At 39.6% G+C, this 25,863-nt stretch overlaps 1 protein-coding gene and 1 pseudogene across 1 annotated transcript; both read right to left on the bottom strand.

Annotated features, from left to right (window-relative positions):
* Positions 1 to 2,791: 2,791 nt before the first annotated feature.
* LOC129098587 (beta-1,4 N-acetylgalactosaminyltransferase 2-like) lies at positions 2,792 to 9,531 on the bottom strand (annotated as a pseudogene).
* Positions 9,532 to 16,199: 6,668 nt separating this feature from the next.
* On the bottom strand, positions 16,200 to 23,188 carry nags (N-acetylglutamate synthase). The gene is made up of 9 exons (XM_054608032.1): positions 22,757 to 23,188; positions 21,398 to 21,678; positions 20,456 to 20,525; positions 20,280 to 20,420; positions 19,981 to 20,161; positions 19,753 to 19,792; positions 19,172 to 19,303; positions 18,889 to 19,071; positions 16,200 to 16,978 (listed from the first exon to the last, which is right to left on the bottom strand). Exons 1-9 carry the CDS (start codon positions 23,099 to 23,101, stop codon positions 16,819 to 16,821), a joined length of 1,533 nt encoding a protein of 510 aa, XP_054464007.1. The 5' UTR covers positions 23,102 to 23,188; the 3' UTR covers positions 16,200 to 16,818.
* Between the last annotated feature and the right edge of the window lie 2,675 nt (positions 23,189 to 25,863).

Below are 25,863 nucleotides of genomic sequence, written 5' to 3'. Positions count from 1 at the left end.
TTGATATCTCATCCATTAAAGGGGAAATTTAAATCAATCTTATCTCCATCTGGGTTAGGGATATAGTATGAAAAACCTGCAGTTCTCGCAGATGTTCTGTGTGTCTCTGGGGAGCAGCTGCATCCAGTGATGTCGTTGGAGGTAAGGAAGAACTACAGAGCAGCAGTCGGAGCTGTTGGGTGCAATGCCACTCAAAAAAATCCTTATTCTCTTTGCTTGTGTTACATTTCCAACATTTATTTATTTATTTTTTTCTTACTTGGGTAGCCAAAATGTAAACGTATGTAAAAACAATACAATACAAGCAATTTGACGCAACTAAGAAATGAAAAGGCATTAACAGATTTAAAGTATATAAATATGTATTTGGATTGAAAACTCCAGTTAATATCTCTCACAGTCTTATTTACCACACTACAAAAGATAAAGACCCACAGCCCCCCATCCCACGCCCCCATTAAATAAATCATAAAAAATGTTAGTTAAGCAAGCAATAACAAAATAAATAATATAGTCATGTTATAAAAAAAAGTATGGCGGAAAAAGTAAAAAAAGTCCTAGTATATCATAAAAAAAAGTCCTAGTATAGTATGTCAAAAAACAGTCATAAAATGTCATAGTATAACATGTTGAAAATAGTCGAAGCATAGTGCGTCAAAACAAAATCATACAATAGCATGTCATAAAAAGTGAAAAAGTCATAGTAAAGTATGTAAAAACTATAAATGAAAAAGTCATGGTATAGTATGTTGCAGAAACTGTCATAGTATAGCATGTTGAAAAAAGTTAAAAAAGTCATAGAAGAGTATGAGGAAAAATAAAAAAACTCACAGTATAGTTGGTCGAAAAAGTTAAAAAAGCGAAAGTATTGTGCATCAAAAAAAGTCACATGAAATCATACTATAATATTTAGACAAAAGTCAGAAAATATAGAATGTTTCGAAAGCGAAATAAAAAGTCCTAGTATTCCATGTCGAAAGAAAAGTCATAGTATAGTATTACAAAAAAAGTCAAAAAATAGAATGTCGAAACAAATGTCAAAATAAGTCATGGTATAGTATGTAAAAACAAATCCTATTATAGTTTGTCGTAAAAAGTGATAAAAAAGTCACAATTTAAAATGTATTAAAATGTTAGTATTTTTTGTCAAAAAAATCATAGTATTTTTTGTCAAAAAAAATCATAGTATTTTTTGAAATACTATACTATGACTTTTCTTTCAAAAATAAACAATTATATATTTATTTTCTTTATCAAAAATAACTCATAAAAATAGTAGTATAGTATGTCGTAAAAAGTCATGGTATAGTATGTTGAAAAGTGATCTTAAAGTCTATTGGTAAAATCACAGTATAGTATGCAAAAAAATAATATTCAAAAAGTCATACTACAGTATGTTAAAAAAAGAATAATAAAAGTCATGGTATAGTAAGTACAAAAAGGCATAAAAGGTCATGGTATAGTATATGTCAACAAAAAGTCATAGTATAGTATGTCGAAAAAAGACAAAAATTTGATTGTGGGTTTCACTTAAAGTAAACCAACCAGAGTCTGCCAGGTTTCCTTGAGAATCTTATTGCGTGGAGAAAAATACTCTACTCCGAGCTCCCTCCAGATGTATGAGCTACTCACCCTATCTTTAAGGCTGAGCCCAGCCACCCTATGAAGGAAGCTCATTTCCGTAATCTTGTTCTTTCTGCTCATGACTATATGTGAGGGTCGAAACGTTGTTAGACCGGTAAATTGAGAGCTTTGCCTTCTGGCTTAGCTCCCTCTTCACCACAATGGTCTGGAACAACGCCCGCAGCACTGCTGACGCCACATCAAACCACCCGTCCATCTCACGCTCCATTTTACCCTCACTGGTGAACAAGACCCCGAGATACTTGAACTGCCTTGCTTGGGGCAGTGACTCACTACCAACCTGGAGGGTGCAATACAGCTTTTTTTCAGGTAGAGAACCATGACCTAAGACTTGGAGGTACTGGCTCTCATCCCTGCAAAGAGCCCCAGTGTGTGCTGCAGGTCACTTTTTGATGTTGCTGTTACATTCTTTTCAAACAGATAGAGCTAGCTTTGTCATTCACATGCTCCAGTTCTGCTTTTAAGTGGTTCATAAAAGGCGCAAAAACAAATTCCTCGTCACCAGTAGCGTCAGGTCCATCTTCATTTCCAAAGCTGCAGTCATCAAAACCCTCCACCATCTAAGGAAATAAAACCTGAAACCCAGGTGCTGCATCATTTTGTTGTATTTATTTATAGGGAGACACCAGTGCCATCATGAAGCCAAAAAGCAAAACACAAAATCACCTCAACATGTACACTCCCATTTGATCCTTTTTTAAAAATGTGATCACTACATAATTGAGGTATACCAGGGAGACGAATGAGATCCAGTACAGATACAAATATATTACATTCGCAATATACTCCTTTATACCCCAAGGAGAAAGTCCCCAAACTCCCTTGAAAGTTTAACTGTACCGTTTTTTGCGCAGTTTTGCCAGTTTTTCATAATTAGCATAATAATTTTAAGCAGTAAGACCAAACCTTTGTGAGGTCCAGGTTATGAGAATGGAACGGACTTGAGATCAAGGTGTGCTTGACCTTTGACCACTGAAATCTAATCAATAAATCCTTGAGTTCAAGTGTACATTTGTGCCAAATTTGAAGAACTTCCCTGCACGGCACTAAAGAGCTGATGTGGAGGCAATAAATATTGTCTTTAAAAACAACCAAGAAGGAAGAGAAATATACCCAACCATTGACCGCAACCACCTAAAGTGGTCAGCTATCCATATTTGACACACTTTAGGTGGTTTTTGAAGAAGTGAAGCTGCAGTTTGAACTCCTGTTCATTCCTTGGAGGGTTTCTGAATCTGGCGTAGCGCGCATCGTCCGCAATGTGCCCTTTTTTGGGTTGATGGCCGATGGACACGTGGTCACACGTAGCAACCATTAAGGAGCCCAGGCCATCCATAAAGAACTCTAGAGTCAAAGACAGACATTCACCCTTTTAGAAAAAACGCCAACAAACCTGAAAGACTGTGGACTCCAAACTCTAGACCTACCCGAGTGGGCTACCCTCTGGAGCTTAGGGTCAAATCCCACCCTCTGTACGGCTTCCGTTCGAGCCAGGAAGAAGTTGACCACCCCACTGGCTAGAAAGCATTTTGGGTAACCAGGAAGTGAGTGAAACTTCCCTTGAGACTTTCTGTAGAGGCAGCCTCCATCCATTTCCTCTCCTTCCTCATAGATGAGAGAGAAATAAAACTGGTTCCCTTGCACCGTCCCGCCGAGCTTATGAAAACAGAGGGACCAGAGAAACGGGTTATAAACTGGCTACAAGTCCATTGTGAACCTGCCTCTTGCCCACTACAGGCTGGAATCGGCTCCAGTTGACACGTTGTAGTTGTAAAACATCAGGTGCATATGAGGATAAACAGTGAAATTTAATTTCTTATAAAACAGTCTAGAACTTGTCTTTCAGATACGGGACTCTCTGTCCTGATGTGAATCTCAGATAGAAAACCCTTATTCAGAAAAAGACAAACACAAATTGATGTAATTAAAGTAGGAATGCCGAGAGGATTTAGAAATGAATTTGTTGAGGAGCAGAAATACATGTAAAGGAACAGTGTGTAGTATTTAGGATGATCTTGGCAGAAATTAAATATAATATTAATTTGTTACCTTAGAATGAGGTAACGGGTCCTCTTTATGGAGTCTGCCATGTTTCTACATTGGCTATTGATAGGGCCATTCAAGTTCCATTCATGTCTTTACATGAGCAACCCTAGTTCTTTAACATGCTTGGCACAAGGCAGAAGTTTAAGTTGGTTGCAATCTAAAATCTCACCGCTAGGTGTCGCTAAATCCCACACACTGCACCTTCAAATGTTTTACTTGAATTATTCAACATAAGCTAACTGACCCTCAGACATGGGCCATTTCATTCTCACCACATCCAGTTCGGGAACTCCTCCATCACCTCCACCAGCTTCTCTATCTTCGTCTTCTCCGTAAACACAAAGTCATCGTCCACCCACAGGAAGTACTTGGTGGTTACCTGGGAGACAGCCAGATTCCTGCCAGCAAACCAGCCCTGAGGGAGAAAACATGTTTTGCTATTTTTTTTAAATTTCAATTTCAGGTGAAAAGCACAATGTAATGTGCATTGACAGATAATATGAAATAATTTTATATAGTGGGGCAGCACAGCTTTTGTTAATTTTGTGATAAAGCGTTTGTAGTAAATGTTTGTGTGTGTGTGTGTGTGTGTGTGTGTGTGTGTGTGTGTGTGTGTGTGTGTGTGTGTGTGTGTGTGTGTGTGTGTGTGTGTGTGTGTGTGTGTACCTGTGCTGGAGGCATGATGTACTGTTTTATGCGTTCTCCAGTAATGTGCTCTGGTTCAAAGCTGTCATCTGCGATTATGACTTCGATGTTGCTATAGAAACTCCGGATGCTACTCAACAACACCTTGAGTTTTGTGTAGCGCAGGAATGTCTTGGTGATGATGGTGACGTGAGAGCTGACATCTGACAGACAGAGAAGAAGGCAAAGAGTTCAATCAAGAAAGGACACATGCGTCCCTGCGATGAGCTCATGGTTTTCTCTGTTTTTTTCAGAAGTTGACAGATGTGGTAAAGTTGTGTTTTCTCCTAGGAACTGATCATTTTATTGCTGATCCAGCTGACTGATTGCACATTAGTGTACATAAACCTGCTATCTGCCCTATAACAGTGTTCTTTAACACTTTTTAACTTTTAACACATGAAATTAGCACAAAAAATGCAAAAAGACAGTTATTGTCCTTTTTTTTGTATAAATTCATTGGTGTATAACACTTACATGCATAAAAAGTCTGTGACTCACAAATGTTCTTGTGAACATCCACTATTAAAAAAAGTCCAAAGCTCTTTAATTAAGTACAATTGAGTAACAGTTTCATCTCCCTGATTAATTAGATGTGACTGGTCGTAATTATACTAGATAGCAGCTTCTTATGCTGACACATCACTGATGGATGCTCAAATGGTTAAACCCAGAGAGCAGAGAAGCAGCACTTTTCTTCTATAAATAATTGAACTTCAACTTGAATTTTAACCCCGGACCGACATGATGAGTGCACACCTACTTGTTCCCATGTCGTACAGGACTGGCAGGAGAGGCTGTTTGATGGTGATAGGAAACACGGCTTCATTGTTCTCAAACTGGAAGGATGCTGAGTACAGAAAAGTTTTAAAGTTTACTGAAGAAAACAAACGGCACCTATATTTTCCACAGTACCTCATTTCACTTTTTATATACAAAACATTGACAAATGACTATTACATTTACTGTGTTAGGACTGTGTTCTTATTTTTTTAAACGGTTCTCTGTTGCAATATCTTGGACGCATACCCAGGTCTCCAGTGTGTATGTGGTAGATAGTGCTGGTGTAGGAAACTTTAGCCAGAAGGTAGTTGAGGGTCTCCAGGTTGCTAGACTCCATAATCAGCCCGGTCTCACCATGACCTGACCACAAAAAAACAGTACATTTTATTTGATTTTAATAAAAACTGTCTTACTTTACCTGGTTGTTAAATACCACATTAATGCAATTCAGTTCATTCAAATCAACGAGTGGCTATACCGTTCACTAAGGCAACCTTCAGATGTATTTTATAGGACAAAAGCAGTGCTTTAACTGCCTAACAACAACTTCTGTATTCTTGGATTACTTTCTTACATTTTAAAGTGCATGTAGTGTCGCAAGTTGAATGCATTTGTCCCGAATCTCTGTATGAAAAGGCAACTCCTGATTATTAAAGTTAGTGTGTTACTAATAATTTGTTCAAGGATCAGTTATCATTATCATTAAGTAGGTCAAACTGTACTGGTGTAGCATTTGTTTAGTGCATTTCAAAGTGCAAAACAGGTTAACAGGTGATTGACTGATAATGAGACATAAACATACATAAACAGTAAAATGGATGAGACTTATGCACATGTAAAATAGAGATATTAATTCTTTTTATGTATTTAAACATAAAAGCGGAATAATGTACTTAAAGAAGAGATAGAAAAATGTGGAAATGCGGATTGTGTTACCTGACAATGACCTTTAACAAAAATGAATGCAGGCATGACATTTACTGGGATGGACGAAACAAATGCAAACTTCATTTTCGTATTATGGAAAATAATTTAAAACCAATGCAGCATGTCATCAACTGTTGTTCAATGATTTGCTTAACCAAATCAGACTTAGTCATATCTATTCAAGAACTACAACAGCAACCTATATGACGTTCGTTCTAATGTCAGAATCTCACCATGCACCTCCACTCCATTAGCAATCTCCGTGGTCAGGACCCCTTTGGCCACTTTCAAGGAGACCTAGAGTCAAACAAACAAACAAACAAACACGTGAATCATTATCTTCAGCATGTATTTCAACCAATTATGCATAGTGAAAAAACTGCCATGCTGACTGGCTCAGAGCTTGCTGATCTTTTGAAAAACATTTAAATCTTGTCAAGGAGAATTGTGGCTTTTTACAACGGTGAAAATGACCAAAGTACAAGTGAGCCAGTCTTATACACTAAAATAATCTCCTGTTACATCTCTTCTTGACTGCCAGTAAACAAAGTGAATATGTCTCTTTGCACTCCACATGAAATCTAAATTTCCTACATGCAAAACTGTGTCTTGACAAGCAGGCTTCCTTTGCATCCCAGGTATAAATACTCTCTTTGATCCTCTCACTGTTTGCATTCTCTGCAGGTTAATTGTTCTGTAAATCAATGTTTTGGTACAGGGGGAGGTAAGAACATTCCGTGTTGTTTGGTGTCATGCTGTCTGCCTGAGTCAGTTAAATGTTACAGAATAAGCACAATGTGGTCTATGGCAGTTTATATAGAAGTTAACTTAGCCAAAATGAAGTCTTTGGCAACCAGTTACAGGATTTTTTGGGGGTTGTCTTAATATATTGTCACAAATCAGAGAAAGCAGGGACACACCTTGCTGTTTGTGTAGAAAAGAGCAGAGGCCAATAACAGTAGGAGAGAGGGAAGTTACAACACTCACAATAAAGTCAGGTAGCAAAGAAAATTTGAAAGCCAATGCTGATTGAGTGGTCTTGTTCATATTACTCATCACCTTCAAATTTTGCTCTGTCCTGACATTATAAAAAAAAATACAATTATGGAAAAAATTATTTACTTTTTTGGCGTAAAATGAGCAACTGGAAATAGATCAAATTCAGAACAAAAATCAATACATATTGGCTTTCAAAATTAAATCATAGAGTATCCATTGCAGCAGTTTCATCATCCTCTACCCCGTAGTTGCAGTGAGGTTTCCACCCCGTTTTAACACCAAGATGACGTGTTTTTTATGGAGTTTATATAATATGTAGTTCATATTAATCCATTTCTAAATTTCAGAAGCCATATTGTATAACCAGCCAAACCATTCTACCAGGTTGATCTGCATTAAGGCCTTTACACATTGGGGTTGTGACCATCTGGTCTTTGTTAAGGTTGAAAGGCGTAATAAAGTTTGCCATCCATGGAACTATGGAGCCTCTGTGTTGTTGTTTCATAAATATAGGCGCAACTCAACCCGTTCCATACCACTTCATTTGTTGATATCTTTACACACGGTACGAAAGCACAGAAGAATCATCCGCGTTGTTGAAAAGGAGTGTGTCGCCTTTTGCTGCGAATTAATCGTCCAAAAAAACCACCCCCAGTGTGTAAAGGCTTTAAGAATGACGAGATAATGTTTTGCATCCATGAGATCTCACCAACCTTGTAGCTGCTTCTTTCTTCTGCTTGCAGAGCTAAACCTGAAATCAAAATTACCTTGTATTTTCATACTCTTTTATGCTTATGTGAGTACACAAATTCATCTCTGGCTTTACAAACTTTATAATGGGTATATATCAGGAAGTGATCCAACCCTGCTGAAAGGGGTCAGTAATACACATTTCATATTGCTATGTCTCATTTGCTGTGGTATTGTTTTTTGCTCATTATTAATCTTAAATAGGCTATAATACCCATGGAATCCTTTTCAGAGTGTGAGATTTTTGTGTTCCCCCATATATTCCAGCCATGTTTAATATCAGACTCGACTCAACTCAAGACTTTATCGCTATGTACAGATTGTAGCATACCTGGTATCAGGGTGGAGGTCAGAGGCGGTACTTGAAAACCCTGGATAGGATACTGCAGAGGAGAGTTCGGCGAAAGCAAACAGCATTCTGGATAATACAGATGTGGTCCTGTTGGGAAGATGGGGGGAATGAACATGAGTCGACCAAAAATATATGTGTTTTGGTGTGTTGCAGGAGATAAAACAAACAAAAGAACTGCCAATGTTCTGATAATCTTACAGGTATCCAAGTAATAGACAAGAAGAATCAAAGAGAAGTGTGCTTTATAACTATTATTAATATTTACACTTACCTGTACTTACCCCAAGATGTTACTCCCTTATTTTCTTGTTATTACCAAGTGTAAAGTGCCGCTGAAGAATTAAATAATTGCATCCATCAACTACCTGATTTTGAATTGTTGGAGCTCCTTAGCTCTGCGTTGCACCAGCTCCTCATACTGATCCTTAGGGATGTGATCTTTGAGAACGAAGGAGCCACTAGGACAGTCGCATGGACCAGATGGGGGAAGAAGACCTGTGGGTAGCAACCTGAAAGGGTGGGGGTAATAAGGAAGCCATGAAGGACCACAAATCTATTCGTTTTCTATCATATTATCACTTAAGAATGACTATGTCCAACAGTGCTTGAGGGCTTCCACATAAATGCTTTAACTCAGACTTTACTTATAATACTCTACAGATAAGAGGATGTTTTACTGCTCCACAAATACAAGATAATGAACCAGTGGGGTTTTTTTTTCAAAAATGACTGAAAAATAAGCTCTATGGTTTGAGTAGCCTTTTTGACAATAATATTAAATGTTAGGAATTTTAATATATCTGCCAAATAAATGATCATAAGCATTAAGATAGAATAGATACAAAGGATTACGGTTCATTTAGTGTTATTCTAGAACACAGGGGTGCATTACCAAATGCAAGTTGTAGTCCCTTCACGAAAAGCAAGAAAACAAAACTGCTATCAATATCGGAACAACAGCAGTTTGGCATTCTGGATCTGTTGGCCCTTTATGCACACTGTTGAGGGTGAAGGCTGGCTGGGATGTTGGTAACTTGATATGCTGTAGAACAAGTTTCGCAAAGCACTTCTTTAGAATGGGGCGAGTCATTTATGTAAACAGAACACACACACACACACACACACACACACACACACACACACACACACACACACACACACACACACACACACACACACACACACACACACACATTGTGTATTGCGTGCATGTACATGTAATGAGGCATAAATAGAGACACAAGTTAATGACATACGGTGAAAGCATGCGCTTTACCTTGTTTTTTGTTTTGTGGGAACCTTTTTGTCTTCAGGGTGTTGATAGAGTATCATGTAATAGGATAACAGCAGGATGATCCCACACACAACAGCAGTTATCGGTAGCGTTATTCTGTGTAACACAGCCATCTGTAGCGAGACAAAAAGAGCAATGGATAAATATATATAAAGCATTTATGTTGTGGCTCATAATTTATGAACAATGGAGTTTTGAAGCCAAAGGTCCTGAAAATTTCAGGTCGGTGACTCTTGGGAAAAACTGCACCTTAACTGTCACATGTAAAACAATAACTAGCAGTTCAGGTTACAAGCTGTGAAGGAAATAAAGACAAACAAGAGGCCCTTTATCTGAGTTAAATTTCATAAAAATATAAAGCAACCACTCTTTACATGTTATTGATTTTTTTAATGTTTTTGTTTGACTAGTTTGATGTGTTCTTGCTTTATAAAATAAAAATGGACAAATGTAATTAAATAAAATACAAATCTTCATCAGTTGCCCATTTCTACCCTGAGTTGAGGAAAAAATCTAAAATGTTGTTTATACTTTGATCTGATTAAATTTACATCGAAATAGAAAATAAGTCAGGATCCAATTTATCAGGCCAGTAAAAAAAGAAGATAAAAATTGAGCAAAAAATATTAGACACCCGAGAATTTAATTCTTGTAAAGAGAAAGAATTGGTGAAATATATATAGAAACAACGGAAGGAAAAGAACAGTAGGATGTACTAGTCAGTTAGTTAGTGAACTAAAAATCAGATTTAAATATTCATTAACAATGTCACATTCCTTGGTTCTAAGTAGATATGGCACAATTTTAAGGGAAGAAGCTGCTTCAGATACTGGAGACAAATCTCAGGTATGGCTGCCCTTTATGCCAGAAGGCACGTTAGCTATGCAGAACTTCACAATATCCAAGTAGTTCTATGTGTGCCTGAATTGCCACCATGAACATCCACATGTTCTCACACAGCCTACACAAGATAACTATTGCTCATGCTGTAACATACGAATGAACCTACTCTTGGTCAACTGTTGCCTGTTTCTGTTACCTGGGTGTTCACTTGAACAATAAACTGGACTGGTCTGACAACAATAACGCACTTTACAAAAAGGGTCAGAGCAGACTCTATCTGCTGAGGAGAATGAGGTCCTTTGGAATGCAGGGAGCAGTTTCCTGAGGAAAGTTGATTTTTTGTTTTTTTCACTAATGGCATATGACAGAATACATTCATCAATATCTGATAAGGAAGAGTGGGGATTGAATCCATTGAGTCCTGTGTTTTACACTGACAGCATGCGTGTGTGTGTGTGTGTGTGTGTGTGTGTGTGTGTGTGTGTGTGTGTGTGTGTGTGTGTGTGTGTGTGTGTGTGTGTGTGTGTGTGTGTGTGTGTGTGTGGAAAGCCAGTTATTGGGAGATTTGGCTCTGCGTAATTGACGTCACATGGTGAGTGTTACTAGTTACTGTGATGCAGTAACAAGCCTTATGTGGTAAGGTTGTTGCCCTCTGGGAGATGCCACGTTGAGGCCTAGAGTTTGTGTCTTTCTTAGTGTTTAACAAGGGAGAGACCTGTTTCGTTCTGCAAATGTGGCAATTATTTGCCGAGGCATGAGAAGGTACGTGTTGTTCTAGGTGTGGCTTCCCATGTAGGTTTAAGCGGCATCTCCCCTTTGGGTTTTTTCCGGGAGCACATTCGAGCACATCCGTGGTTTCAAGGTTAGTTGACAGTTTTCCGATTGACTCTCTCATGCCAGCGAGCTACCGGGCACAAGTACCCACCGCTACGCCTCATGAAGACTAGGGAGGTGAGATATGTAGTTGGACTTTTGGGTAGGCAGTCACATTCATTCACTGTCTTACGCCAATGATTCTGACTTCTGCGCCTCATTGTAATTTTCATTTGTAAACTTGCTTTAATAAATCTAAGTTTGTTGCAGCCCGTGAGCAGTAACAAATTGAGGGGCTCAGCAATTTTGAAAAAGAAACCAGGAATTTTGGTGGGTTTGTGTTCTCTTTCCTGAATAAAATGAATCTGTTGACCAATGTTAGTTGTGTGTGTGTGTGTGTGTGTGTGTGTGTGTGTGTGTGTGTGTGTGTGTGTGTGTGTGTGTGTGTGTGTGTGTGTGTGTGTGTGTGTGTGTGTGTGTGTGTGTGTGGAAAGCCAGTTATTGGGAGATTTGGCTCTGCGTAATTGACGTCACATGGTGAGTGTTACTAGTTACTGTGATGCAGTAACAAGCCTTATGTGGTAAGGTTGTTGCCCTCTGGGAGATGCCACGTTGAGGCCTAGAGTTTGTGTCTTTCTTAGTGTTTAACAAGGGAGAGACCTGTTTCGTTCTGCAAATGTGGCAATTATTTGCCGAGGCATGAGAAGGTACGTGTTGTTCTAGGTGTGGCTTCCCATGTAGGTTTAAGCGGCATCTCCCCTTTGGGTTTTTTCCGGGGAGCACATTCGAGCATCCGTGGTTTCAAGGTTAGTTGACAGTTTTCCGATTGACTCTCTCATGCCAGCGAGCTACCGGGCACAAGTACCCACCGCTACGCCTCATGAAGACTAGGGAGGTGAGATATGTAGTTGGACTTTTGGGTAGGCAGTCACATTCATTCACTGTCTTACGCCAATGATTCTGACTTCTGCGCCTCATTGTAATTTTCATTTGTAAACTTGCTTTAATAAATCTAAGTTTGTTGCAGCCCGTGAGCAGTAACAAATTGAGGGGCTCAGCAATTTTGAAAAAGAAACCAGGAATTTTGGTGGGTTTGTGTTCTCTTTCCTGAATAAAATGAATCTGTTGACCAATGTTAGTTGTGTGTGTGTGTGTGTGTGTGTGTGTGTGTGTGTGTGTGTGTGTGTGTGTGTGTGTGTGTGTGTGTGTGTGTGTGTGTGTGTGTGTGTGTGTGTGTCTGAACTGTTTCTGGGGGAGGTGGCAGTTGCCATGTGTCCAGCGCTCGCGGGCAGCAACAAGCTACTTCTTTTTCTATTGGTGCAATATAACATTACGATGAGACATAGGAAAATCGGACGATGTTAAAACACACAGACCTGAGGACATTAAAATAAGCACAGTAGATTACAACAGTTTATATTGAACTGGCTGATTAATTTATGGTAGTGTTTGTGACATGACATGTAAGATAAGGTGAGGTATGTTTGTAACAAAGATGGCTATACACTAACGACAAAATAAAGATGGGAAGCTAGAATTTAATAATCCCATTTGCACACTAAATTACTGAAAATATCTCTTAAACGCATAATACCATGAAGTGTTAAGTATTTTGCCTCTAAATCAGTAGCCTACCATGAACTCTTTCCAGCCCATAATAGGGATGTAACATTGCTGGGATTATTAACTAGGATTTATTATTGCTACTAGAAGTGGCAGAATCTCAGCATGAGAACAAGAACAGTATAGGTTTTGGTAATATTAGCAAATAGAAATATTGAAGTTCTTACCATTTGCTCTACCAAAGGTTCCGCTGTTGTCCCGCTCATACAAAATGCAAAATGATTAATCTTCCCATGATGGGGAACAGTTAAAGCGGTGGACTTTGGACTGCAGGTGATCCATGCCTGGGGACTGTAGCTAAGGGAAGGCTAGTTTCTTATTTGTTGAGGTGTGGAAATAATGCAGTGAAATTTAAGCAATAGCAGAAGACCAGGAACCAAGGACAGTATTGAGGGGATAAGTGGAACTTAACTTATTACCCAGGACCCTAACTTTGTGAGGCTCATCAAAAAGTCTGGAGTTTAAGGTTTGTTTTCATCTGCAATTTTGAAGAAAACAACGTGTCAATGTGTATGTTAATATGTAATAAACAATAAATAATATGAACTAAACTTGTTTTACATTTATTCATGATGTGTGTATTTGTTAAAGGATTAGTCCAGTGATTTAGTGCTTTACTTCCATAGTTTCAGATTTAAACAAGAATGGTCAAGATCAGAGCATATTCTAACTTTTAGTTCCTACTATGGGCGAAGCTTTAAAACAATTGGTGGTAAATTTCTCATAATGCAACTAAACATTGTCTTTCAGTAGACCAGAAGACTGAAGTGCCCTTTTAAGTATGAATAATTCTTTTTAATTATGTAAATTGTGGAGATGGTTAAAAAGCTAGTTATGCTATAAGTTTGTTTGTTCTCAGTTAACCCTCTTAAGATAAAACTGAATATATGTTTAGAAATAATCCTCCTCTCAAACTCACGATGTACTTTTGAAGCCTGACCTTAAGTTACATATAATTTATTAACAGAATATTTCTAGAGTGGACTTTTGAGTATTAAATACTCACCATCTGCAGGCTTGAATGGTGGCTTTAAAAAGTTTGTAGCTTGCTCCTTTGTGGTAGATGGCAGCTTAAGTCAGCTTGGAATGACAAAAGGTTGTAGCGTATCAAACAGGGGAAGCATCAAAACAGCAACATAAAACAGCTTAAAGCGGAAATATCATGCTCATTTTTCAAGTTCATACTTGTAGTTTGGGTTTCTACTAAAACATGTTTAAATGTTCAAAAAACATTATTCTTCTAATGCTGTCCATCTGAAAATACCTGTATTCACCCTCTGTCTCGAAAACACTATTTCTTAGCACCTGTCCCTTTAACACCCCTCCCCCCCACCCCCCAATCTTGTGGCCTAAAATGGCACGCCAAACCTGAATGGCTTGTTGACTCAACACTATTCGACATGTCTACCAATCCACAACTGATTATATATATATTTAATTAGTTTTAGACAATACAACTAGCTGTAAAATGTTGTGCACAATACCTTTTCATTATGATTGATTGGAAGAAAACTAGAGTGAGAAAAAAAAAAAAGCTTGAAAAAAGTTTCACGTTCATCTAAACATCAAAGGACCAGCTTTATATCATCACACCATTTCGGATTTCATCCCTTAACAAACACAAACCCAGAGCAAGGTGTACTTACCAGGCAGCTACCTCCGAAAAGTGAACAAAAGAGGAAGTGTTGCTGTTAATACTATCACCAGTTCCACTGCATTCTGTGCCAAGCCCTTTTTTTTCATTGGTGCAAGCACATTATAGTGTTGACGTATAGCTGGTGTAGCCTGTATCCCCACCTTAAGTAAAAGTAGAAATACTACCTTGTAAAATACTAGTAAAAATCCTGCATTCGAGTAATTCCCCTTAATCTTCAAACATTGCCTCCTCCACGGAGGACGTCTTGAATGGGTTCAGGAGTTCCTCAAAGTGTTCATTCAACTGCTGACAATTTGCCCCGTATGGGTCCACATTTGTCCTCCCCTGCTGACAATAGCCTGAGCCTGCGTTCCTTTTCGGCGTCGTCTCCCACGGCCCTATGCTCGAACATGGTGTTTGTTATGGCCACTCCATGACTAGCACAGAAGTCTGACAACAAAGCACTAATTGGGTTCACATCAGGCTGGCCGATCCTCCCAATCACCACCATCCAGGTTTCTCCATCGTTACCCACATGAGCATATGTGTTTCGTGGACTTAGAGAAGGCCTAGGAACGTGTTTCTCTAGGAGTCCTGTACAGGGTACGTGTGTCTTTGCTACGAGCCATCCGATCCTTTTAGGACCAAAGGGAGAGCTGTGTCCAGGATCTCGGCACAAAGTAAGATACGTGTGTGGTGGCCTCCGCAAGGGTTGTCCAAATCCTACATTTTAAGGAGCAGCCGGGGGGAGGAGAGTGCCCGGTTTGGGGACCTCAGAATTGCATCCCTGCTTTTTGCAGATGATGTGGTTCTGTTGGCTCCTTCAGAACATGACCTTGAGCACCAACTGGGGCGGATAGCAGCTGAGTGTGAGGCGGTCAGGATGAGTCAGTACCTCTAAGTCCGAGCCATGGTTATTGGGGGAAAATGGTGGATTGCACCCTCCAGGTTGTGATTGAGTCACTGCCCCAAGTGAAGGAGTTCAAGTATCTCAATGTCTGTTATAAGAGTGAGGGTAAAATAGAGCGTGAGACAGACAGGCAGTCCGGTGCGGCATCAGCGGTGCTGCAGGCGTTGTACCGGAACATTTTGGTGAAGATGGATCTGAGCTGGAAGGCAAAGCTCTTGATTTACCAGTGCATCTACGTTACAACCCTCACCTATGCTCATGAGCTCAAATCAACTAATCAGTGCTGTCTCACCATCACATTCCCAACCCCCAGAGCACAGAGGAGAGGGATGAAATCATCATCATCATCATCGGTTGCAGAACTCCAAGATATCAAAAAGCATTAATAAAACTTTTGTTAACTATTATATCGCATCAGATTGTTTACATATGAGGATCGCAAGAAGTGAAGTCTGGAAGAAACATGTAACACTGAATAGGGATGGGTATCATTAGGATTTTATCGATACTAGTACTCTTATCGATTCTTTGTGATTATTTTGTTTGAAAAAAAAGACAATTATGAAAAGAAGTCACATTGCTTTATTGTTCTTGTATGTAAACAAAAAGTATTTCTTGAGCAGCAGTACAAGAAATTCCAAAATCTTTTAAATACATTCGCAGCTAAACAATGAGCTAAGTGATTAGCTGTAATTTATTAGCTTGTTCTTATTATCAAACACGATATGGAATCACTAACATTGCCTGCAGTGGACGAGGATGATCGGCTCTTCTCCAAACAGTAGAAAACTGAGCATTTCTGCGGATTGATGGTCTGCTTGTTCGCCAAATGTGCGATAAACTGCTACCGCCCTCCAACTTAATACCGCAAGTCTCAGTACATATTTGTCTTTGGTTTTGTCGTGCTCCCTTAAGGTTTACCCAAATCTATTAAATATCAATAAATATAAATTATAAAATAGCACCACTTTTTTAAGTGTAAGTTTTATTTGTGTATTCAAGTAACTTAACAAGTGATATATGCAAACATATGACCATAACATTTTTACACACTCCAATTCCCCCTTAAACTACGACTTTATGTTTCTAATTGTGAGGAACAATTTTGTAATGCCACACAGTCTTTGGGAAATACATAAGACTGTAGTTTTGAGATTCCTCCACTCTTTGCAGCATCACAAGTGTGAAAAACAACAGTTTGTCTGGATTAATAAAAATAAAAAAACAAAGTAAAAATGGTGAAAGTGGAAAATGTAGTGGCAAACACTTGAGCTTTAGAGCTAACCCTAGCTCTAAAAATAGAGGATGATCAACAGCTCGTCAATATACCGAAAGTATGAAATTCTCACAGCAGCTTTGTTTTTCAAGTTTTTAAAGGGAGAGGGAAAAAAAAAAAAAAAAAAAAAAATCTAGAATAGAAAAAAAGTCAAGTCAGAGCCAAGATAAGGAAACAATATTGATAGATTCATAGCAGAGTTAGGGAGCCACACAACCAGCAGCTGTGAGGTGGTGGTTCAGGATCCGCCGGAGGTGGTGAGGGAGGAGACGTGGAAAGAGTCGGGGAGGTTCTTGGCATACTCCACCAGCTCGTAGGAATCTCTGATGTCTGCCAGACCAAACCAGAAGACGGTCCATGCCCCATTAAGGTAGCTGCCATCACAATGTTTGAAATACCTGGACACAGAGAGAGAGAAAGTCCTGGTGCCGTTGTTCAATTTGAAATCATGTTGAAACAAGGCTGAGGGCCCTGTTCATAGCTCTGAAACAGTTGAGCCAATCACAGGAGGAATGCAGACAACAAAAGAGTGGCATGGTGTGAACACAAGGCACCTGTTGGCATCTTAACATGTTCAGCAGGTAAAATAAGTATTGGACACGTCACCATTTTTCTCAGTAAATATATTTCTAAAGGTGCTGTTGACATGAAATTTTCACCAGATGTCGGTAACAACCCAAGTAATCCATACATACAAAGAAAACCAATCAAATAAGTTGAAATGCATGTGGCTACATCCTACACATTTAATTATACCACCTCACATTGCAGATTACAGAAGTATTTCAAGAGTATGCATCCTATTACACCTACAGAAGTATTTCAAGAGTATAACATCACGTGGCACTTTTGCTTTAAGGAGGTTAGAACAGGAGGCAATGACACTGAGGATCCAAGAGCCAATAATAATAATAATAATAATAATAATAATAATAATAATAGATCAACTGACCCGTCTGATGTGTGAAGAATGTGTGAATTAACTTTAGTTAAAGCTTTTTATATAGTATAAAGCTGCTGTGGAAGAATAATTCATTTTTAATTTATAGATAAAGCAATGTTCCTGCTTCAACACATTAAAGGCCTACTCATTTGGTGTGGTAAGTTCTCCTTGTGTGCTGTTAGTCAGTTGTGCCATGCTAGGAGTTAAAGGTCGACTCACTCTGTGTTCTTTCTGGGGTTTTCAAACAGAGAAGCAAATTCAGCAAACAGCAGCGACGTAGTTTACAGCTCTGTGCAAAAAACAATGGACCTGCCTGTTGAAAGAATTACCTTTTCAATGTAACTGTGCTTGCACAACCATGACTCAAAACCTGCATTTCACTCAAAAAAAATGAAATTTCACTATTGTTGGTCTTAACAAATCCTCTTTCACTGTATTTACCCAACAAATTCATTTGTTCAAGTGTACTTGAGTCAGTTATTTTAATGAAATAACATGTGTTCTCAAAGTGACTCAAGGTTGTCTATAACGCAGTAGATTGTCCCTCTATTGACGCCGTACAATCTTGCATCTCGCCCGCCAAGTGATGACGCAATCTATCCGCGGACTATCCATGCGTCCCTGCTAAATTGCAGGTGGAGGAACGCGGTCGGGGAGCAGTCGTCTATCAAGCTTGCCGGTAAGAAAACGTTTTTCATTTTCATACAAACAAACCGTGGTATTTGCGGGTGTTGGGAACCTATTGTGTGCTAGCTCTCTGTCAGCCAAGTTAACATGTGAAACGTTATGATTAATAGCCCGAAAGCCGCAGTCGCGCCTATATTAGCACATGGCTAATGTTAGCATGCAGCGGACGTTCGAACGCAGCTAGCGCCGAAGTTGAACATGAAGCTTGAAGTGAGGTCTCAACAACTTCATCGACATCTTCAGGCTTTTAATAAGCTTGTTGGATAAGTTGCTGCTGGAGATAAATGGGCTTTTTCACTGTCTTGTAGAGACATAAAAAAAGATTCTGATTAACAGCGACTGAGTGAAATGATACATAATTAATGTGAACATTTTACAAGTGTGAAGGAAATATATATATATATATATATATATATATATATATATATATATATCATTTTTAATATTTAATTTTCTTGTGGATAGCTTATTTGATAAGAATGTAGGCTAGGCATATATAAGCATTACGCTTCTGCCTATGCATTTTCAGACATATAATATACTTGATTGTATATAGGTTATATTTATTGTATTGTGGGTGATGGCTGAATAAAACACTGCTACTACTAAGTCGCTTCAGACAAATTGAATGTAATGTAAATACCAACATGAGAGTTTTCAAATGTGTGTGCGTCTCACCAGGGGTTGATCCTGTTGGTGGCTTTAGACCTCCAGAACAGTTTGCCCAGGTCCTGTCTGATACATTCCCACAGGATGTGGCTGGTACCCTGACCCTGCTTGCTGCTGCTCACCACAAACTTGTCGAGGTAGGGGGTGCCGCTGTTCACCGGCTCAACGGTGATGATGGCCGCCGCGCTGTAGCTGGAGGGACGGAGAGATAGAAACACGTTCAGGAGAGAGGACAGAATGCAGATTTCATGGCCGATTTTTTGTGGTCTTGAGGACGTTGCTTTGCACGCACCCTTCGGAGAGATAGATGGAGTGCAGTCGTCCCTTCAGGGAGTCGATGTAGTCTCGCCTCAGAGTTTTGTCAAACGACTTGTTGATGAGGGCCAGCAGACGCTCGGCATCAATGCCCTCCAGAGAACTGTACCTGCAAACACGGATCATTTATTTACTATAAATGCAAAAGGTGAGTCAAATGCGGAGATTTGTGTTCCTGTCGTCTTAAATTTGTGAGGGAAAATTAATTTTACCAAAAATTGGAGAACAATGGAATCTATATGTCCAACATTTTTTGTGAAAATGTTTTTGAAATATAATTTTAAGCTTCCTTTTGGTTGCTTTTTCTGACCGAAGCTTTTGGTGCACACGCTAGAATGATGAAAATCTGACTATACTGACGTTGTTTACAGTGTCTGGCTAAGATAAACAGTGTAGTTTTGGCGAATGTTTAAAGAAAACATGCTTTTCAATCCCGCCAGCAGGTTTTGGGGTTCAGAGGGTTAAAGAGGTGGTGTTGGATTGTGGCTTTAGGGCATTTAAGGTTAAGGGTCAGATTACCTGCGTTAACGTGTGCGTGTATGTGAGACAAGTACTTGCCGATGTATGGGGTCTCCATTTTTGAAGAGTGTCCCCGACCCTGAGCCACAAACACCGATGGAAAAAACAGGGATTTAGATCTAAAATCATGTTAATCACACGCACACACACACACACATGCACAGATGTGTTCCAGTGCGTTCTTGGGTTACATCTCAAAATAGACAGCTCTCCACGCATGTAAACGTGTGGGAGAGAGTGAGTGAGTGAGTGAGTCGGCGGTCTCACCTTTGTGGCTGAACAGCTCGGTCAGCAGTGTGTCCGCGGAGGTGATCACAGCGGAGGACTCGGTCAGCAGCTGATTGAGCAGTCTGGCTATGGCCGTCAATCTGCGGCGCTCCGCGGCACTCAGCCAGGCCGCCGTGGACAGACTGGGCAGGTCGCTGGGCAACGACACTATGTCCAAAACCTGTAGCACAAATACGAAGTAGGAGAGTTGTACAAGACCTTTAACATATACGGTGCATGTATAATGTCCAGTCACACACACTTTATATCTACTATATCAGTGGAAACTCAGAGCGTGCCTTGTTTTCTCTGCTGCGGAGACCTCCTGAGTTGTTCAGGAACATGACTTTGTGGGGTTGTAGAGCTCGGGAGATGGCCGCCGTCACATCCGTCGAGTCCAACGACACCGAGCGGCCCCGCCCGTCCCTCCCCACCGGGCCCTCCCCACCGGACACCAATGGGATCGTCCCCGCACCAATGGGATCGTCCCGCAGTTCAGGCTCCACTGGAGTAGGCTGGTATCCACGGCGACAGAGGGCGGAGCGCTGCGGGAAGAGGAAGATGTAGACAGGGTCAGGTGGATGGTAGGGTAGAGGAAAGGAGGGCAAACAGATGTGTCCGCCAAAAACGTTCCCCAAATGCAGCACTCCCTCCACTGTGATTTGACTTCAGTAGAATTGTTTCAATAACTTCATTATATTAGCAATGAAAATCTTTACTCAAACTTTTCCGGCTTATTCATTCCCATTAAATTCCAGGCGGCAGAAAGTATTTTAAACAGGCCCTATTATGCTTTTTTTTACAGTTAGTTACAGTTACAGTTACAACATGTTTACATGCGTTAATGCTCATAATCCGCCTTGTTTTTCTCATCCTGGCTGTCCTGCAGCACCTCTTCTCACTCTCGAGGCAATGCTCCTCCCTCCAGAAAGCAAAGTCTGCCCTGATTGGTCAGCTAGAAGGAAGGCGTTTTATGTTACTTCCATAACATAAAGTTACAGAAGTGAAGGAGAGAATTCAAATGAGCCGTTTCAGGCAGCTCATGAGCTTCTGAGGGGGAGGATAACTCCTTTTAGGCGTGGGCTTCAGGTTTTACACTCTACGGACCTTTTACATGTACAAAAATATATATAACACACTAAAGAAGAGGGGAAAAGTGGAAAAGCATAATAGGGCCACTTTAAATGGCCCTCAACAAGTGTTACTCAGTAAGTTCAGCTTACTCCTCAGCTTGTGAAAACTGATGTATGACGCCTTACATGGCTCTGGAGGAGCTTTGTAAGTGTTTTAGGTTTTTTTACTAAAACACTTGGTGAAAAACTCTACACAAAGTGTAACACAAAAAACAAATACAGACACATAGCACAGTTTGGCTGCACACCCACAGCATCTTCTTCCCTGTGACTCAACCACTCACCTGCTGCCACGCAGGGCTTCATGCAGAAGGAGGAAGGACTCAGCGGAGAAGAGCGGCAGGACCGAGGCCGAGTGCTGCTGCAGAGCCTCGGTCAGCTGCTGGCTCCTCTCTACTGGCCCTCGGTTGCAGAGAGACCCGGCCGCCAGCTCGGCGGGCCCCGTCCCATCGCACGCAGACCGGCCCATAACCACCACAGGATTCATATCCATGCGCTGCAGGAAGGAGAGCCCGAAGGCCAGACTCTGGACCATTTCCTTGCTGGCGAAAACAGAGCTGTCCACCTGGGAGAGACAGAGTCACAGATGGACGGACAGAGATGTTCAATACGCCGAAAGGAGAAATGCCTTTGAGGTTGTAGCTCCTAAACTTTGGAACTCTCTCCCATTGGACAATGTGGACACTAAAAAGAAATAGCAGTTTGACAACCATTTATTTAGACTTGCTTTAGTTTGATTTTAAGTGTATTTTATGTTTTGAGCTTGATGTCTGCAGTTCTTGTCTGTTTTTTGTTTTGTTGTGATGCACTTTGTGATGTCTACTCTTGAAAGGTTGCTATATAAATAAACTTTTTAAAACTATTTTTTAACTTTTTAATACAGTTACAGGTAGGGGTCCAATCTGGCTTTATTTTTTATTTTTTGGCAAGATTTAGTCTTTTTTTGTGTGTAAAGTTGCTTATTTCTTTGGTGGTTTAAGGTGTTCCTTCAACTCGGATAGATTTATACACAAATAAATATTTTTTTTCCATTTTCTACGTATTGTATTAATAACGAAGTATATTATTTTACCTCTCCTTAGGATTTTTTGAACATGAAAAACGTAAAGAACTGCACATTTTTACACAAAAGAACATATTTATGAATGGTATCAAACAATAATTTGATACCATTCATAAATGATAAAAAAAAAAAAGACTTATTTGTATCAGTTCGCTGCACTTATTGAATTTGTATTTGTTTACTGCACTTATCCTATTCGTAGTAGTTTGTAGCACTTGTTATATTCGTATTAGTTTGTTGCAATTATTGTTTTCGTAGTAATTTGCCTCTGCACTATACTTTTGCTCTGGTTTATGCTTTTAGATGTTTGTTTAAGAAAGGAGATGCACTTATGACTTCTGGTGACTAGCAGTTCTCTTGAATACCTATGTTGAATACACTTATTGTAAGTCGCTTTGGATAAAAGCGTCTGCTAAATGACTAATGTAATGTAATGTAATGTAAACTTAACTAATTAATAAGGGCCTAAAATCTCATTTCTAACTTGCAGAAATAAGCCTCTTTATATCATCCCAAAACTTCAAGAGGGAGCATATTTACAAGATTATTTAAACTAAATGAAAAGTTTACCCCGCCATACCTCCAGAACGGCAAAAGCAGTAGACTGAGCCGAAGTCGCTCTCTGGAACTGGGTCAGCCAGTACCGAGCCTCGCGAGGGTTCCCCCCGACCTCGTTGAGGAAAGCCTTCACGTCCCGGTAAATGAGATTCAGGTTGGTCGTCGAGTGTCTGTCTGCGGCGGAGAAACACACCAGCGGCTCCTGTCGGGCCAAGGCCGCGGGGTTTCCCCCAGTACCGGCCGGGTCAGCGCTCATCGTCCGGCGCTGTGGACCGAACATCTTCCTCTGCCGCTGTCCGCTCGACAGGTACATCCCCGTCCTAACCAAGGCTCGACAACCGGAGGCACCGCCGGTCGCTTGGGCCATGTTTGCTGGCTGAAGCGTTCAGGGTCCCTCGGGCTGAATGCTGCAGTTCCCAGCAGGCATGAAAAGGGGTTTCTAACGAACCGCTGCGTCGGCAGTTCTCACGGATACCCGCTTTGTGGTATGGGGGATCATTTATCAATGCATTCACTCAAACCCCATTGAAAAGGAAAGCGACATGCTAACACGTTAAACACCTTTAAAGGAGTTTTATTGTGTCCACAAAACTCATCTTATGGAAATATAGACTGCCGTAACAAATCACATTAGGATAAGATAAGATAAGATAAGATAATCCTTTATTAGTCCCGCAGCGGGGAAATTTGCAGACTTACAACAGCGTAGAGTAAAGTGCACACAAGAGACATAGTAGAAGAAGACAAGCTAAAAATAAAAAATAAGATAAAAAAAATAAATAAAATAAAAAATGAAAAATAAAAATAAAATAAAACAAGTATTATAAATAAGCAATAAAAAAACAGTAGAAAAAACAACAATAACTGAAATACTATATTTACAGACAGAGAAAAAAACAACAACTATTTCAACTACTTTTAACTTTTTTAACCATTATTGCACAGTGCAATGTGCAATGTATTGCACAGGTTTCTATTGTCATGTTATTATGTTATTATTGTCCTGTGGTCATGTGGTCTGCTGGGAGCAGAGTTGGTTGTGCAGATAAAGATGATGATGATGAGAATGCCCACGTGGAGCCTACTTCTGATGCCAAATATAACTTTCTATATTCAGCCTAATAGGCCGATTACACATTAATGTACCAGCTAATTAATATGTTACAACAGGTGTTTAGCCTTTATCAACCCCAGGATAGGATCGTTTTACTTTGATGTTTTGGTATGGTGTTGTAGCCTATTGGGCAGAATGTCTGGATGTTAATGTTTTTTATTCAATAACTATAGCTATCCTCAGATTTTGACCTACTATTAAATTATATAATATGCATTTATTATAACTCTTCGCGTTTGTTAAAAAAAAGTACTTTACTGCTGTGTGAAGGGGTTTCAGTGTAAAAGCTATGTGGTCTATGTCGACCCCTGGAGGACAGTAAGGGGTAGTACAGCGATCAGGACCTGCCGGTGTCACCCAGTAAAGACAATCTAAGTGCTTTTGTACAACTGAAAATGTTTCATTTGTTTTATTTCTATTTATGATGATGGTTTTAAAGTGCTCTGTAATGTCGATGTGTAAATTAACTCATTTCTTTGAGAACTGTCCCTTTACTTAAAAGCTAAGAAAAAAAGTATTTTAAAAGTGATGAAAATATTTGTTTTATGTATGACAGAAATAATGAGAAAAAAGAGAGAATGATCAGAAAAAGAGGTTTGGATGCATCTGGAGTCACAAATGGATTTTCAAAAAGAGGGCAAATAATCGCAGAATATGTAATAAAGTTCTTGACAAATTAAAAAAAAAAAAGGTCAACTAAACAGTACATAACATTGAAACAAAGGGGGTACATAAAGACAACACTGTAGGAGTGCAGGGATGAACAAAGTCTTCAAGCATTTGTCTTTTTTGCATTACCATGGTTCCCCTACTTCTCTGAAAGGGAACATGTCACCTTTACCCTGAGCAGTATGCGTGTTATATCCCGGTGATTCCCATAACCATAGAGTTAACATTGACATTACACCTGGTGAATTATGTGCTTACGTCCATGACAAGTCCACTACAACACTACCAATTAAACTACAAATACAACCAAACAGAACTATCATTCTATGGTCAACAAACTCGCGAGTAATGGCACAGGAAATTTAAATTGGAGAATATGTGCCTCCCTATTACTTCTTTGCAAACGAAGGGTTGACTAAAACATTCACTTACAGTGGCAAAGCAAATTTGGGTCTTTGGTGAACTTTGACTAGCGTAGCCGCAGCCTCAATCAAGCATCCACCAGGAGCTCCTGGCTTTGAAACAAATTTTACAAAAGGGCTAAACCTTGGAATTGCAACTTTGGGCACTGTCCCATTATGCCATTAGGCCCCAAAATACTTTCCCCTTTAGACTTACATTGGGAAAGAGACATCTGTAAATCAGGAGATCATTTTCTTTTGAGGTAAATCAACTTCTTAGTATTAAAACATGACGTTTTTTACTAATCATTATTTATGATTAGGAGGATCCTCAGTTGTTTTCATCTGCCATTTTGAAGAAAAAAAACATGTCAATGTGTATGTTATTAGGATTACACTATTACTGTTGGCTAGTTAAATAGTTTAATATTATCTATCCCTAAACCAATGGTAGAGCCTTTCAGAGTCCCTCCTCCTCTCAAAGGTGCACATGGTTTAATCCACTCCAGCAGTATTGTGGACATAAATAGTTTGTCTCTAAATACAGTAATTGCGCTGATGCTGAGGGCTTCAGGTGAACTATAAAGCAAAGTACGTCATGAAAAAAAATCAGCCAACCAAAAGAAAAAAGACGAGCGAGAAAGAAAAGAAAATGAAGAAAATGCAATCCATAAAATCTAAATACTTCTCGCAAAATCACACGCACATAAAATTACTGACAATATTTCTAAAACAAGGAAGTGTTAAGTATTTTGGCAATTACATCCTTAGCTTGCTTATAAACTCTCTATAGCCCATACTAGGCATGTAACATTGCTGGGATTATGAACTAGGATTTATTATTGCTACTAAAAGTGGCAGAATCTCACCATGAGAACAAAAACACTATAGGCTTTGTTAATATTAGCCTATGGAAATATTACAGTTCATTTGCTAAACCAAAAG

This window comes from Anoplopoma fimbria, chromosome 11, assembly GCF_027596085.1.
Source record: "Anoplopoma fimbria isolate UVic2021 breed Golden Eagle Sablefish chromosome 11, Afim_UVic_2022, whole genome shotgun sequence".
Classification (NCBI taxonomy): Eukaryota; Metazoa; Chordata; class Actinopteri; order Perciformes; family Anoplopomatidae; genus Anoplopoma; species Anoplopoma fimbria.
This window is presented reverse-complemented; position numbering and strand designations above follow the sequence as displayed.

Excerpts from the sequence above, each read along its gene's own strand:
- nags (XM_054608032.1), bottom strand. The coding sequence starts at position 23,101 with ATGGCCCAAGCGACCGGCGGTGCCTCCGGTTGTCGAGCCTTGGTTAGG. Across the intron at positions 20,526-21,397 it reads GAAGCCCTGCGTGGCAGCAG|CGCTCCGCCCTCTGTCGCCG; the intron begins GTGAGTGGTTGA and ends CTCTTCCCGCAG. Across the intron at positions 20,162-20,279 it reads TCCGCAGCAGAGAAAACAAG|GTTTTGGACATAGTGTCGTT; the intron begins GCACGCTCTGAG and ends TTTGTGCTACAG.